This window comes from Rattus norvegicus, chromosome 7 (assembly GCF_021556685.1).
Source record: "Rattus norvegicus strain SHRSP/BbbUtx chromosome 7, alternate assembly SHRSP_T2T, whole genome shotgun sequence".
Classification (NCBI taxonomy): domain Eukaryota; kingdom Metazoa; phylum Chordata; class Mammalia; order Rodentia; family Muridae; genus Rattus; species Rattus norvegicus.
This window is the reverse complement of record NC_141540.1, coordinates 76,794,144-76,810,309: the sequence shown is the minus strand read 5'-3', so window position 1 is coordinate 76,810,309 and position 16,166 is coordinate 76,794,144. Positions and strand designations below refer to the sequence as shown.

General features: G+C 45.9%; 1 protein-coding gene across 12 annotated transcripts in view; it reads right to left on the bottom strand.

Annotated features, from left to right (window-relative positions):
- The window catches only part of Vps13b (vacuolar protein sorting 13 homolog B), a 570,082-nt gene that overhangs the window by 8,501 nt on the left and 545,415 nt on the right, over window positions 1-16,166 (bottom strand). For all 12 annotated transcript variants that reach the window (XM_087557395.1, XM_087557397.1, XM_087557399.1 and 9 more), the window contains 3 exons: window positions 11,336-12,141; window positions 7,263-7,439; window positions 5,116-5,286 (listed from right to left, as the gene is read on the bottom strand). In XM_087557395.1, the coding sequence (XP_087413521.1) occupies window positions 5,116-5,286; window positions 7,263-7,439; window positions 11,336-12,141 (1,154 nt within the window). The remainder of the gene's footprint in view (window positions 1-5,115; window positions 5,287-7,262; window positions 7,440-11,335; window positions 12,142-16,166) is intronic.

Genomic DNA, 16,166 nt, shown 5'->3' with positions numbered 1-16,166 from the left:
CTGTTGATATTTAATGAAAGTAATTGTTGACAGATTATTTTTATTATGGCTAGTCTATCAAGTGCTTATGAACTGAGCACTGTACAAAGGTCTCCACCCACGTGAGGTCATTTAGTCCTCATAATCCTATGAATAAGGCCAAGAGATGAGAGGTTAAGGGATTTTCCCGAGGTCGCACAACTACTGAGTGGCTAGGCCTTGATTTGAGTCCAAGGATTTGCTTGATTTGCTTACCCAGTTTATCAAACAGGTTCCTTGCCTGCTTCTCACTTCAGCTGAGGTTTGGCCACACTTGACTTCAGAGTAGCCATTAAAACACGCTTGCCTCATGAATTGCTGTGCAGCTTTACCATTGGAGCTACCGTTTCTAACTGAACTGAAGGCTGTCACAAATGAAAGGCATCCCTCTGCTGCCAACCTCATAGGTCCTCTTCCTCCAGGGGTCAATGATAAGGTCAGCAAAGGGCTCGTGCGTCCTGACTTCACCACACAGCAGAGGGCTTCTTACCTCAGCAGAGATCGTGTTTATGATTCCTGACAGTTCCTTGTTTCAGCCTGAGCCTGGCAGGAATAATGCAAATGTACGACCCCTTGGTAGAGATTTCAGTGCACGTCTAATCCATTATTCCAAATGGCACCAACTCAAAATCTCTTGGGTCAAAGGAGATTTCCAGGTCTCTGTTAATGACCTGCTAATTTCAAGCAATACTCCACTGAGCAAAATATACTGAAACAAAAGACTAGACTAGTTCCTTCAGGTCATATCCAAGGGGACTGTTCTTTATAGGTTCCAGCCCTTTGGTTTTTAGCAGAGACATTTTAAGTTTATGAATTGACAGATCAAGAATTTGCCAGAGGTGACACCCTAGGGTAATGCCACTCCAGCCTAAAGAAATGATGGACTGAGGGGAGACTATAGCTTCCAGTTGGCCCAGCTTGTCTTGGCTCCTAAGAACAGAGTGTCATACTTCTAGCAGCCTAGGCAACTGGTGCTATCAGTGGTTGAGAAGATTCCTTCAGTTAAAGGATCAAGGCCTCTTCTGCTCTCCCTGGAACAACCAGAGCCCATGGCAACACAGTGTGGGTGTGGGCACGGAACAGTGCCACGAAGGCCTCGGTTTGGAGTCTTTGTTGTCATACTAGTTTTCTAAGTCACTACAGAGGCAAGGATGGCTTTGACTTCCTGGTCCTTATGTTTCTACCTAAGAGCTAGGATAATAACTGAAAGTACAGCAAATTGTTGTCAGTGTTTCTGGTGGAGATGCCCTTCCAAGTATGGCTTTCATTACAGCTATTGACTTGGGTTGGGGTAGGTGTTTGCCTCATTTAGGATCTTCCCCCATTTCCCTATCATGTGCCCTTTATAGATGATAATATCCACATGGGGTGCTCACCTCTGCCCCCTTCAGTGTAAAGAGGGACCTTAGTGAACCTCCCTTGATCTCTGCTTTCTTGTATTCACTTAAGGCTCCCATTACAGTGGCTTTGATAGATACACTCCTGGACAGACAGAAAAGTGGGAACCCCAGACTCATTCCAAGACAAAGTTAGAGAAAGATTCGTCAAGTCACTTGCCTCCAGTTCAGCCCCAGACTGCAATGGCGACAGCCACCCTCAGACAGCCCAGTGACTGACCATCAGGTGTCATGGGCTCCTGCTCTGTGCTAATGATACAGAGAACAGAAGTTCTCAAGAGATGAATAGAAATCCCATAGTCTGTAAATCTGGTTGGAGAGAGGCAGCTTCTCAGGGCTTTAGGAGGCCAAATACCACAAGTGGTAAATTATTTACTGTCATATTCTCTGCTCTAAGGCTTTAGGTAGTGGAAACTGATCTCAAGATTTGTTTGTTGGCAAAGGGCCTGTGGAGTGGGTGGCCACGTGGAGAGTGCTGTAATGTGAGGAAGTGAGTGGAGGAGGGAGGATGGCACATGAGGGTGGGGCACCCACTGTGGACTGAGCTAGGCCTCACAGCAGGTTTCCATCCTCTGAGATGTAGGAGGCCTGCACTGAAGAAACAAGGGACTACTGAGTGCTTCATTCTCGTCTTCTGACTTGCCTTGGAATCAAGGACACTCTACTAATCTATTCTGGTGGCAGCTTATCACACAATGCAGTGTTGTTGTTCATAGTAGTAGTATAGGTCTGAGCTAGGACACCATGCTGCTGGGCTATCTACAAGTGAGACCTGCACAGTGCTTGGGGCCAGTTTTCCTTGTCAGAGCAGATAGTCAAACCAGGAAGTAATTAAACTTGAATCTGTCAATCTGCAAGTCCCAAATAATTGAAAACCCAACTGCTGCTAGCCGGTTTGATGTTCAAGGGCCTCCTCCAGTGTACCTCCTCTTTTGCTCTTGATCTATTATATTGATCTATCTATTGGGATCCTAGTCAGCCTCTCCCCTTCCTCCTGAGGTGGGAGTAAGTACAACTTCATCAATTCAGCTGGGCAGCAGTGTTCTTGGTGGGTGAGTCAGGGCTTGGGGGACCATGGCAGAACCGGGACATGGAGGTGGCCAGCTTTTCTTAGCTAGACTCTAGGGCACAAAAGCATGTGTGGCAGTTTGAGGAAACGAGGTGGATTTGGCACGTGTAAGCAAAGCCAGTGCCCGTTCTACAGGTCCCACAGTTTCCAAACATGCAAAAGCCCTGGTGGCCTTGCGGACTTGGACCACATGGCCTGAAGTAGCTACAGAAGTCTTTGGGTTTTCAAGGCCTTCATAGCACTTGTATCCCTAACAGGACAAAAAGGAGGTGCATTTAGGGGAAATGTATTTCTCCTGCCCTTGGAACTCTCAGTTGTTTACTCTCCTGTCCTGATTGTGTCTAGGCGGGGAGCCCTGAGAGAAGGTGGTATAAAGGTCTGGTTCTTGCTGGGTAGCTACTTAAATTGAAACCAAGATTGTCAATGTGGAGTGTAAAGAAGGAAGTGAAAGGCGTCAGTCAACCCAAAGACATGCTATAGATAAATCCTCATTACAGATTGCTTATGTAAGGAAAAGTCTGGGCAGCAAGAACTGCAGTCCTCACTGTGGGCTCCAACTATTAGACACCAACCTCAGTGAGGCACTGAGTTACACGTGGCAATTCTAAACACTTTCTGGGGACCAAACTGAAATGGTGACATTGAGACTTGATTGCTCTCTCCCTCCTGGCACACATCCGGCATTCTGGGACCAGACACTACAGGACAGCTTATATATTCTGTAACACAGACAGGCTCTTGAACCCTCAGAGGAAAGGAAGTCACTTCACCCAAGCTGGAGCTACTCAGTGTAAATTCTGAGAAGTCCAGAAATACTGGCAGCCCTGGAGGCAGTGGGTGTTAGTCTGGACTGGAGCTCCTGGCGGCCCAATATGCCAGTATTAGGGCACCTGAGAGTAGGGGTAGGGAGGGTATTTAAAGCATCCTCAGAACTCCACAGCTTTCTGGAAATTGACAGCATATGAACCTATTGCCGTCCTCAGCCCAGTGAAGTTGGTTAGTAAGACACCATGAAAGCGCTCTGCCAGAGGAAGTGAGACAGTGGCCAGAGCTTTTCCTTATGGGAAGAGTATGGAATCTTGGAGCCTGAGGGAGTCAGGACCAGGATGGAGGCAGCCTGTGACGGTCAGCTTCGATCTCTTGGACAGGTTAAGAAAGCACTCAATCCCACAGTAAAGGGCATTTAAGGCAACAATTCTTAGCTTAAAACAATACAAAGTCCCCATATAGCAAGCTTGGGGCTCCCAAGATAACTTTATTGTCACCTCCCTCTGGACAGAGTAACTTCACTGGACTAAACTTCCCCAAGAACATGCCTGCGGTTGCTCAAATGCTACTGAGCCAGGATGTTTACAGTCCCTTTGATTGCAGAACATAACACCAATTTGTTCTGATTCTGTATGTGCCCTGTGGCCCCTGCCTTCTCATTGTTTCTAACAACTGTATTATCAGCTCCAGTTTATAATCAAATCAGGATTAAAGAAGTTAAACACATACCTAAGGTCACAAAGAAAGGACTTGGATAACCTAGCTCGGAGTCCAGAACCCTGAGGGGCACAGTCTACCCACTGCCACACCCCCAGAATGCCACTGCATCCTCCCGAAAGGAGTCCATGGCCTCTGGGTTGCAGAGTCAAGCAAGGAGACTGCTAGTTTACCCAGCTCTCTTCATGGGTCACTGGCCTCCCACTTTCACACATTATCAAACAACACACTGCACACCACAGACTTACTGCTTAACTCATCTCTGGCAAGTCAGCCTGCACTTGTAACATTTACCGTGTCCTCCCACGGCCTCAGCTGCTGCGCTGCTGCTGAGGGGCTGCATGGAGAGCAGGCCAAAGGGGGGAGGAAGGCTTTCAGCCTCACCTCTTCCACCCTGGGCTCTGTACCTCCATGGTCACTTTGATCTCCACACTGCACACTCCCTCAGATGCATGAAAGGCAGGGTGCCAAGCAATATAGTTTTAAATTCCTTTGCAAGCAAATAAACAAAAAACACCCTTGAAAAATCCTGCCCTGCAAATTTCTAACTCTGAAGCTTTCTTTTTATAGATTTTTCCAAAGCAACTTATTTTCAAACACTTGAAATACCCACGGCAATCTTCACCTCTAACTATACTATCGGGCTGCTTGACAAACAATAATTGCTTTGAGATGGGCTGATCTGAAATAAATAAATCCAAGGGGAAAGCTGGCTCCTGACCACAATTTACACAGTACGTGCACACTGCTCAAGTGCTGCTCAAACAAAAGCAGCCATGGTCAGGGGATACATGCTTTGCCAAGGTTGCTGGTAACTCACTTCTAAAAGTGTGTAGGGGTGTCCTGTGCAATTGTCCTTGGCTGTGCAGACTATCTACCAAGACCCATGTGGAGTAGGGAAGAGCGAGCACAGGTGTGTCTGATAAACTGCTCCCAGGCAGTCCTGATATGCCCTTCCCTGTTAAGGGGCACCACAACTCTATCACTGGTCCTGCTCCTCAGATGCACTCCAGACATCACAGCAAGGGTCTGCTGCATCACAGCTCAATTCTCCCTGTCAAAGGTCAGGAACTTCATAACCATTCCCATGAGCAAGCCATGTGGCCATTGCTGAGTGCAGACAGACAGGAGTGTCAAGTCCCTTACCGAGCAGGCTGATGCCTAGCCTGGACAGGCCCTGTCGCAGTCCTTCACTCAGGCTTTCTGGGAGCTGCCGCCGCCACTCCTCCTGCCGGGTGTAGTGCTCCTCGTCCAGTGAGAGCCGGTCCATATTTCGGGCCAGGCTGGTGGCCAAGTTGGTGATGGACGTCAAGGTACCTGAAGGCACAAGATCAAGGGTTGGTTTCCTTGTCACGGGTTGGTGGACTTCAGGTGGTAGCCTTGGAGGTTTGTAGGGTGGGATGAGGAGAAAATATACTGACAGCACTTGAGTGTCTTCTTGACCTGTTGGGTAGGGAGCCCCAGCCTTCCCTTCCCAGGCATTTGAAACAAGAAGCACAGCATTTGAGCACAGGAGCTGACATTCTCCAGTGGGCAGCGGAATATCCTTACGTGGCTAAGACCTTTACACCTGGCCAATGGTTTCCCAAGACTTGGGGAAATATTTCTGAAGTCCTCTATGGATCCTACTACTGACTACACCCCTAGCCTACCTTCGTTTCTGAGCTTGCTTTACAGGTTTTGTGTAAGGTTATATTCCTTAGTCCTCCGTAGACTGCCAAGAAATGTTTCCATTTTAGGACTAAAATTCTTGTCCTTTTTTTGTGAATTCAGTCTTCCCTCTCCTTCCTGGGGTTTCATATACAAGCTTACATCAGCTTTGAACTTGTGATCTTTCTCAGAATGCATGACTACATCTGGCCATGACTTCAGTCTTAATAAAGGGAGAAACTAAACTATATCACTTGGCATTCCGAGGGAAAAAAACTATTTGCTACAGAAGATTCATGTAGTTTTGGTGATCAGGACATTGACTGATGGAAAAGCCAACAAAGGGACCCAGGCAACAATTCTGTTTGGTTTTCCTAAAAAAGACAACTTCAGCCACAGGCTCCAACAGTCCCCACCACTCCAGCAAGTGTATATGGAAGACACCAATAGAGAAGAAATGGCAGGTGCCACTTCTGAAGCTACCACTTTTATCTGTGGTCTGAACACCCAGACATATGAGCACACAGACACACACACACACACACACACACACACACACACACACACACACACACACACACACACACACTCATTCCCCCCACCCCCCGCTGCCTCAGATTTTGCCAAGCTGGGAGAACAAATGTAGAGTGCAGTCAGGATGCTAAATAACTGAGCTTCAGCTTCAGGTGTTTGTTGTCCTACTGTAAAACAGAAATAGAAGAACCTCAGAGGTCCCACGCAGGACTGAGAAGCCCACCAGGCACACATCTGTGAGATTCTAGTCCACGCCCAGGCCTCCTGGGATCAGGGGCTGGGGAGGCTCCCTTTCATTGTGCATGGAATTTGTTTTTATTGCTCTGGCTGCTCTCTTGCCAACCCCCCACCATGAGCCCCCATCCTCTCTATGGATCATGGAGTCTCACATTTCAAGCCTAAGTCTTCTTTTGAGGCCTTCTAGAGACTTCCGTAACCTGCCCACTCATAACAGAGTTATGGTATTGTCTACAGTAAAATGCCTTTTATGGGCAAGAAGGCCTTTGCCCTGTTTTCTCTGCCTCCCGCTGAGAAGAAAAGGGGACTCAGATGGCCCTTGTTAGTTTCCCAGTCACTGCCAACCTGACCAAAATATCAAGCAAACACTGGATGAAATGAAAACATTCTCCTGGTGGGAAGCAGTTTAGCCTTCGTGCCTGATGGCCTGTCTAGACCACAAGATGGCACTGTGGGTGTAGGGAGTGGGAGCGAGGCTGACCTAGTCAGCTTCCCCACCACAATGTATCCATGTCCTTAGACAGTTATGACCACTATATCTGCACTTTAGAAATATGATGAGGCAACTGGTATAGTCCTGACTTAGCAGAAGTCACAAACACCTCCAATATTTCTATATTTATTGTACAGAATAAAAATTGAGCCAGTTCATGCTTTCCCAATGAGAGGTTTAAAATCCTCAAGTTTCTGAAACATTTTTATATACTACAGGCAAGCAGTGATTTGTTTAAAACATGAGATTTGCTACAAGCCCAGCATTTCCCAGCAACTTAATACAACATCAGAAGCTGGAGGCTGGGTGAGCCAACTGAAAAGCATGAACTCTTGAAAAACACGACAAGGAACAGCAAGGACCTGCACCAGAGAGCTACCTTTGGAAATGTGCCTGACGAACGATGTGGTCCCTCTGGAGACCCCGCTCACGAAGGCTCCTGGGCCTCGGGTCAAGCCCTCATAAGGAAGCCTGAAGAAGTCCGAGATCCCGTTTCCGATGCTTCTCACTAGGCTGGCAGGGCTGCCGAGGATTTCCAGAGACCCCACCACCCAGCCTGCAACACAAAGTGAAGGGGTTACTGAGACCTTGAGTTCAGCGCTTTCAACAGTCGTGAAAAGTGGCCTGTTTTCCCTAAAATTCCCTTTTCACTCTAGAACGAAGGGTGTCATAAGCTTCTTGGAGCAAAATATGGGAAATAACTCATTCTCTGTGAATTCATAAATGGTGAACTTTCATACTTTATAAATCACGGTGATCTTCTGGCAGCCTTGCAAATGGCTTTAATATGACTTCTGTGCCCAAGCCTCCTGTACTCCTGTAAAGGGAACCATGTGCAGAGAACACCGCCAGCTCAGGCAGGCACTCTGGGCTGCAGGTGCTCACAGACTTTTCTCCCTACCTGCCTTGGCAGCGGGGACTACCTGGGGGGGGGGGGGGTACAAGCCAGATGCTAAATAGGGTGTTGCAAAAGGGATGCAAGCTTTGACAAGGATGGAGGGTTGCTTCCTTAGAGTGGAGCTAGAGCCAAACCAATGTCTCTCCCTGAACCCTAGCTTCGGCTGTGTAAACATCAATGACAGGGACACACTGATTAGTTAGAGGGAAGTGCTCCCCCACCGGTGTCCCAGGAGGGTGGCTTTGGGTCTGCTTTCCTATTTAAACTCAGGGCTTGCCAGGAGCTGGCCTGCTCAGTCAGTGGCTTGCTTACAGCCTTCTGCCTTGTGGGAATGAGGCTATGGTGAGGTCCACAGCAGCTGCCTTTTCCCTTCCGCCTGGGGTGGGGACCGAGGGCTCTACCCCGAGGACTCCACGGGCAGGCAAAGACCAGGGGGAAGAGGAATCTGAAAATGTAACTTCATTCAGGAATCTTTAGACTCAACCCAGTACTGTGGCCTTTTCATTGGGAAGGCTGTGAGGAGAGGCCCAGGGTGGGCTCTGTTTCCTCTCTCAACAGCAATTCTCTGTGACAGAGATCCTCAGTAAAGTCACCAACCGAAAAGGAATGCCAAGTCCCCAGGTCACTACCAAAGCAGAGAGGAAGGAACTTGCATAAACGGAAAGGGGCTCAACCTTTCCGTTTCTGAAACATTAGGTTGACAACATGGGTGTCGAGCCTGAGGACTGACAAATGAGGAGCCACATGGGGCCACAGCACTGCTTGTAGAGTCCCCGGACAAGGCCAACAGTGCCACCACCACTATGCAGCCTGACCGCTGAGCTCCTGGGGTCAGAGCTGTATGGACACAGGAGGCCAATGACAATTTGTGTGTTTACAGTGTTTCTACTGGCAGGAAGCAGGGGACACTGAGGTAAGAGTACCTCAGTAAGGTATTCACAGTCTCTGGCTAGAAAACCTAGGAGTTTTCAACCTAGTTGAGTTTACTTGATGCCTGCCCCTGTCTAAATAAATAAATGAATAAATGAATGAATGAATGAATGAATGAATGAATAAATGAATGAATGAATAAATGAATGAATGAATAAATGGATGGATGGATGGATGGATGGACGGATGGATGGATGGATGGACGGACGGATGGACGGACGGATGGATGGATGGAATAAGTTATTCCTGAAAGGTACTCTGAGGAGGTAAAATAAAAAAGGAGATTCTTCTTAGAGAATGTCCCAGAATGATCACAGGTTCCATCTGAGGGCTGGCTTAGAGACCGTGGTTTCCCTTACGCATGTGAAAGAGTCTTCTGTCAGGCAGAGACCTCCATGAGGCTTCCTTCAGGTTTAGGAATCTGGGAAGAGATGGGAAGACCCACCTTGACTGTTAATTTCACCCAGTTAATGAGAGCCCTTGCCAGTTCTTCCGAGCCATATGAAAGGTGAGACTGGTCAGTAAGTCTGTGATCAGTGAAGCCTGAAGCCACCAGAGGGCTGTTTGTGGATGCAGATTCTACTTGGTCAGAAGGAAGCAAGGATACCCTTTACTGCTTTCTGTAGAGGTGAGTGAGGTGGCCCAGCATCCAGCAGGCATGGGTTCTAAACCCTGAGAACCAGAGCATGGGCCATTAAGCTTCTGCCAACTGCCACCACCTGTGGGTGTGTACTCCTGTATAGTGCACAAGCTGTGCCCAGTGTTCTGCTGATTTAAAATGTTTAGTGCTTTATTTATTTATGTGGCTGGGGGTGTGCATGGGGGTGTGCAAAGGTATACACTTGTGGAGGCCAGGGGACAACTTGTTAGTCAGTTTTTTCCTTCCACTCTTATCCACACAGCTGGACAGCAGCCATCTTGCTGGCCTATTTATTCTGCACATTTAAGGGATAAATGGCCAGAACATACATAATTCTTTTCTTCAGTGTCTTTAGGCTACAAGTGGTTGAATCTGTAGATGTGAACCCAAGGATGCAGAGGTCCATCTGGCTTAGTTTCTTGTAGATTTTGTTGGTGACCTGAGTCTATAAGAGTGAGAGCTGGAGGAAGGCAAGAACCTTGAGAAATTCTCAAGCCTACCTTCTTCCTTTGAATGGAGCTGTTCATTTCTAGTTAGCAGTTATATATTTTTAAAGCCTCTTTAAATGACTCCACAGACTTTCCTAGAAATGAGGTCAGGGTGTTTTAAGCATCCCAGCCAGGAACCTTGAGTCCAGTGGGTGAATGCCACCCCATATGAGGTGGACACAACCTGCTCCCTTCCGGCTAGCCCTCTCCCACTGTCCACAGGAATGCTCGTCCATTCTCCTTGGGCCTGCCAGCTACCCTCCCCATAGCCTTTCTAGCTCTCAATTTTCCAATGACTTTTCTTTCAGGTAATATTCAGACTGACTATAGGGTTTTAGTGACAATGTTTTCAACCCAGTTTTGGTATTAAAATTTCTTTCCTGCTATATATCGAGAATGAGATAACCACAAGATTTTTAATTACAAAAAGGCCAAAGAGAATGTTCTCATGAGATCTCTTTGCTCTCCAGTAAAGCAAGGCAGTAAGTTTAGCACAAAGCCCATGGAGGCCACAGTTACCTAGGCCCAGGTGGAGTCTGTCCTTTAGCTCAGCTTTCCAGCTTGGTATCAGCTGTGACCACAGGGAGCCTTCCTTCTCCCTAGGACTCTGACTAGAGCAGCATCTACCAGAAGGGTAAGTGTCTGGGGTACTTACAGATATACATATCTATTCGGTTTGAAATACTCTGCATTATTTTTAAATGACTCCTTAGCAAGGTGGAAACATTTTCTTCACTGTTATGCAAACTATCCAGACAACGGGTCATTAAGGCTCTCAACGGGAGGTCGTCAAGCTATCCCTGCTCTCTCTGTATTTCATTAAGGGAAGGTTTAGTCTCCAGTAGCAATGATTACTGGTCCCTTACTAATGGTAATACAGTCACTTGCTGCCATAGCCTGAGTGGTCTATGGGAATTCATTCACCAAGCACAAGGTTATCATGTATATGAACTCATCCTTCAAGTTCTTTACTGGAGTAGATTTAACAAAGTCAAGAGTGGATGCTGCTTGACATGACTGTTAGCAACCTTGAGGACCAGGCTATCACCCTGGACCTGTCTAAGAGTGACCCAGAGTCAGGAACACATGCTCTGGGCACAATGACTGTAAAGTAGTTGGTGGCCGAAGGTAGCCTAATTTTCACATTAGCACACGGTGTGTCCCATGGAAGATTCTGTATGCGCATCAAACACTCCCTGTAGGCTCTTCCAGCCAGGCGGGAAACTTACTTCTCCCTATGGTCCTCACTATAAACAATCCCATGGTCTTAAAACTCCACCTTATAGCTGAAGACACAGACTCAGGAAGGTTCAATATTCACCCAAGGTTTACACTGCCAGTCCAGACCTAGACCCAGTTCTGTTAGATGTGTGGCCTACATATATCACCCAGCCCTTACCTGCTCTCCCGAGTGTTGTGCAACAGATAGCCCTCTCCACAGTGTACCATTTCTGTCATGTGTTAGCCCATCACAGACCCTTCCCTTGCATCCTCACCTGCTCTGAAAAGAGCCCCGGCAGCATAGTGCATGGCCAGTGCGTGCACCAGTTGCCTCGCTGTAGTGAACAGCGGTCCTCTTTCAAACACGGAGAAGGAGAGAGGAGTGTGGTCGGAGGCGATGTACAGCTTGAGGGAGGCGTGAATGCTGACGAGCAGGCTCACTGGCTGGATGACCAGCTTCCGTAACTTCACTGGGTTCACCAAGGCCTTGGCATGCTGTGTCACCTGCATGGGCAGCAGCTGCTTTCCTGTACGGAGCTGTGCATGGTGACCAGCCAGCCTGCTGTGAGGAAGGTAGGTGTCAAACAAAGTTTTGATGTAGTATACGAAGGTGTCCTCCACATACAGCCGTGCTGGTTTCAGTTCAAAAGTGAACTCGCTGACATCGAGGAGGAAGTCCTTCCCTTCAGATACAGTGAGGCAAAGTTTGATGAAGCAATTTTCCTTGTAGTCCTCCAAGTCTTTGCTGGAGACCAGGAGACTGTGCACTTTGGAATACTGAGCAGGCTCTGTTTTCTCTCCTCGGCAGACCAAGACAGCAAAATGGAAACTGGACTTGCTATAAAGCTGGTTGTCCAACTGCAGGTCTCCACAATAGACCTCCACACCGTAAAGCTGGAAGAAGCTGGAGGGAGGCTCTTCCCCTGGGAGGACACCAGGCACACATGGAGACACATGGAGAAAAACATTGTCCAGAGTGAGCCTCAGTAGTTCAGATGGTGCCTGGTGTGTGAGGTCGTCAGACACTGCCAGGCTCAACTGGGTGATGAACATCCTGAAAGTGACCATCCTCTCCAGAGCTCTAGAGAAAGGGCAGAGCTTATTAGTGCCTCTGGTTTCTTTCTTATTTGTTTGAGGACAGTGTCTCACTGCATACCCTCTGATGGGACAGATTCTCACAACAAGGGAGACCTCAACACTCTGGACAGAGCTAGTACACTTGATGGTTACTGGGGATGTTCCCACTGGGACTGTTACAAGCTCTTGCCATGTTTCTGTATGTGTTTTCTCTTATCAATGCCAGGTACATCATGGTAGAAAGTGAAACAACATTCCTTATATTAAAAAAGATAAGCTGAGGGGTTGGGGATTTGGCTCAGTGGTAGAGCACTTGCCTAGCAAGTGCAAGGCCCTTAGTTCTGTCCCCAGCTCCAAAAAAAAGAAAAGAAAAAAAAAAAGATAAGCTGAACGGAAAAAGAAGAGGTCAGCATGGACCTATCAACCCTGCACACACACATGCACCTACCAACCCTGCACACACACATGCACCTACCAACCCTGCATACACACATGCACCTACCAACCCTGCACACACACATGCACCTATCAACCCTGTACACAAACATGCACCCACCAACCCTGCACACACACATGCACCTACCAACCCTGCACACACACATGCACCTATCAACCCTGTACACAAACATGCACCCACCAACCCTGCACACACACATGCACCTATCAACCCTGCACACACGCATGTACCTACTAACCCTGCACACACACATGCACCTATCAACCCTGCACACACATGCACCTACCAACCCTGCACACACATGCACCTATCAACCTTGTACACACACATGCACCTACCAACCCTGCACACAAACACATACCTATCAACCCTGCACACACACATGCATCTATCAACCCTGCACACACACATGCACCTATTAATCCTGCACATTAACTTTTCAAGAACTCCATTCTCCCTGTCCCTAGGCCATCAACTCACACATCTCTAACTGGCTGTTTTTCACCCCAGGAGAGCACTGCTTCTACTATGCCCACAGAGTTTCTGTGCTCCAGCCTCTCCCATTCTATGCCTAAGAGAATGGAAATCTCCTCATGGTTTCTCTATCCCTAGATAAGACCTGCCATCCAGCAAGCACTTGAAGCATGACCCAGAGAAGTATAAGTAGGCACTGTGCTGTTCTAACTTTACCTCCACAGTGTGCACTGTGGTTGCTACCACTGACTCATGCCTTAGACACCATTTCTGAATACATGTGTGAGCTTGAGACTTTATTCTCTAATTTCGCTATACTGTTGTTTTCTTTCTTTTTTCAACAAACACTTCTGGACAATGTAAGCATTCCTACCTAATATTATTTGAAATATTATAAAAAAAATAGCAGGGTCCAAACTAATGAGTTTTTTGTCATATATAAATACAAGGAATTTATTCTTAAAAGTCCTAAATAAATGCATTAAAAGTGGTTCTATTATTTTTATTGTAACTTAATTTTCTGATTATAAAATAAATAAATCCATTATAGAAAATTATTCTATAGAAATTAAGCACTGAAAAATCCACATTTTAATTTTTTTCTTCCAGTATTCTCTATTTACTCAGCTGGAATGAACATACATGTCTCTCTCTATATCTATATCTATATCTATATCTATATCTATATATACATATATATATATCATAATAGGCTTCTTTTACTTTACATTAGATGCTTCTAGTCCACTACAACCAAATAACACCTATATCCTGTGATATATTTGATAAACATTTGTACTCTTAATATCACATCACTATAACTAACAATGAAATAAACACCATTGTGTATATCCTTGTCTCTTGTTTTCATAGTTTTCTGAACTCTTAAATCTTTTCAGAGGGAATTTTTTTTTTTGGATGAAGTGTGAGTTTGTTTATATTTTTGGAAACAAACAGATGAACCTCATTTTTATATACAATATGCTAGTCTATGTTTAATTAGGAATTTGGCAGTATTAATAATCAGAGTTACTGTTAAAAGGAATGTATTACATCTTGTTTTTAAGTTAAAAGCTTTTTTATTAGATATGTTTTTTATTTTTATGATCTTCCAACTTTATTAAGAACCTAAAATTATTCTAAAATAGAAACATTTTCCCCTCCCCTCCCCCATATGGGTATTCCCCCTATACATCCCCCTTATTGCCCTCCCCTCCCCTCCCCCATATGGGTATTCCCCCTATACATCCCCCTTATTGCCCTCCCCCATATTCCCCTGCACTGGGGGTCCAACCTTGGCAAGACCAAGGGCTTCCCCTTCCACTGGTGCCGCAATAAGGCTATTCTCTGCTACATATGCAGTTGGAGCCCTGGGTCAGTCCACGTATAGTCTTTCTCGGTAGTGGTTTAGTCCCTGGAAGCTCTGGTTGGTTGGCATTGTTGTTTTTATGGGGTTGTAAGCTCCTTCAACTCTTTCAATACTTCCTCTAATTCCCCCTAAGGGGGTCCTATTCTCAGTTCGGTGATTTGCTGCTAGCATTGACCTCTGTATTGGACATGCTCTGGATGTGTCTCTCAGGAGAGTTATATCCAGTCCCTTTCTGTATGCATTTTTTAGCTTCATCAATCTTACCTAGTTTTGGTGGCAGTATATATATATGGGCCACGTGTGTGTCAGGCTCTGAATGGCCATTCCTTGAGTCGCTGTTCTAAACTTTGCTTCCATATCCTCTCCTATGAATATTTTCCCCCCTTTTAAGAAGGAGTGGGGGCATCCGCTCCTTCTTGAGCTTCCTGTGGTCTGTAGATTGCATCTTGGGTAATTTGAGCTTTTTGGCTAATATCCACTTATCAATGGGTGGATTTCTAACCCAGCATTCTCAACCCTTCTAACACTGTGGCCCTTAATACAGATCCTCACACTGTAGTGACCCCCGATCATAAAATTATCTTCACTGCTACCTCTTAACTGTAATATTGCTACTGTTATGAATTGGAATGTAAATGTATTTTCCAGAGGTTTTAGGTGACACCTGAGAATGGGTTGTTTGATCTCCAAAGGGTCGTGACCCACACATTGAGAACCATTGCTCTACATCAATTATTAATTATCAATTATTAATATGTAAGTACGTGGTACTAAGAGTGCTCAAGAAAATGGTACCAATTACATTCCTATGGCAACTGTATGTGAGGAAATGCTACTGTTAATTTGTAGGTACTATCTTATTTATGTTACTACCTTTGAATATTTCTATTTCCTCTTCCTGTAGTTTTCCACTCATGTCCTCTTTTATTCTTATTTTCTGTTTTGGGAGGAGGGGTATCTTTGCATTATTTCTACTGAATTACATGATTATTTTAGGTTAAGGATATTAATTATTTTCATGGCTTTATATTTTTTTTATTTATTTGGGGGGTGAATGCTTATGCCCTGGTTCATGTATGCAGGTTAGAGGATGATTTGCAGAAGTGGTTCTCTCTTTCTACCGTGTGAGCTGTGGGGATGGAACTCAGATCAGACCTGGTAGAATAAACTTCTCCTAGGGGCCGCGATGCCATTTCCCCCTCACCTAACTTTTTGAGACATGGTCTCTCACTCAACTGTAGCTTTGCACTAGGGTTGGACCAGCTGGATGGCAAGCCCCCAGGGTCTGTGTGTCTCTAGTCTTTTAGCACTGTGTTCCCAGGCCTGTGGTGCTGTCCTTGGACGCTGGTCTCTGGTCCTTATGCTTACACAGCTGGCACTTTACCCACTGGGCCATCTCCCCAGCCTCCTCCACTACAGATGTGTATCAAAGGCTCTAGGGGCTATGTTTATATTTACTGTTTACTGTTGATCTAATTGCAAAGTCTAGTTATTTACAAAGTTGTTTTGTGGATTTAGAGATCCTAGCTTGCATCTTATAGTAGTAATAACGTTATTACTTGGAAGAACATGTCTTAGCTTGAAAATCAGTTTGCTGAACTTATCACAGAACTGGGAGACTCAAGAAAAACGCTTTGTTTTTATTATTATATTATTATTATCATTATCTATATATGCTAGGGGCATAATTTAATAACTAGATTTTTACTCGTGGATCACATGATAATTA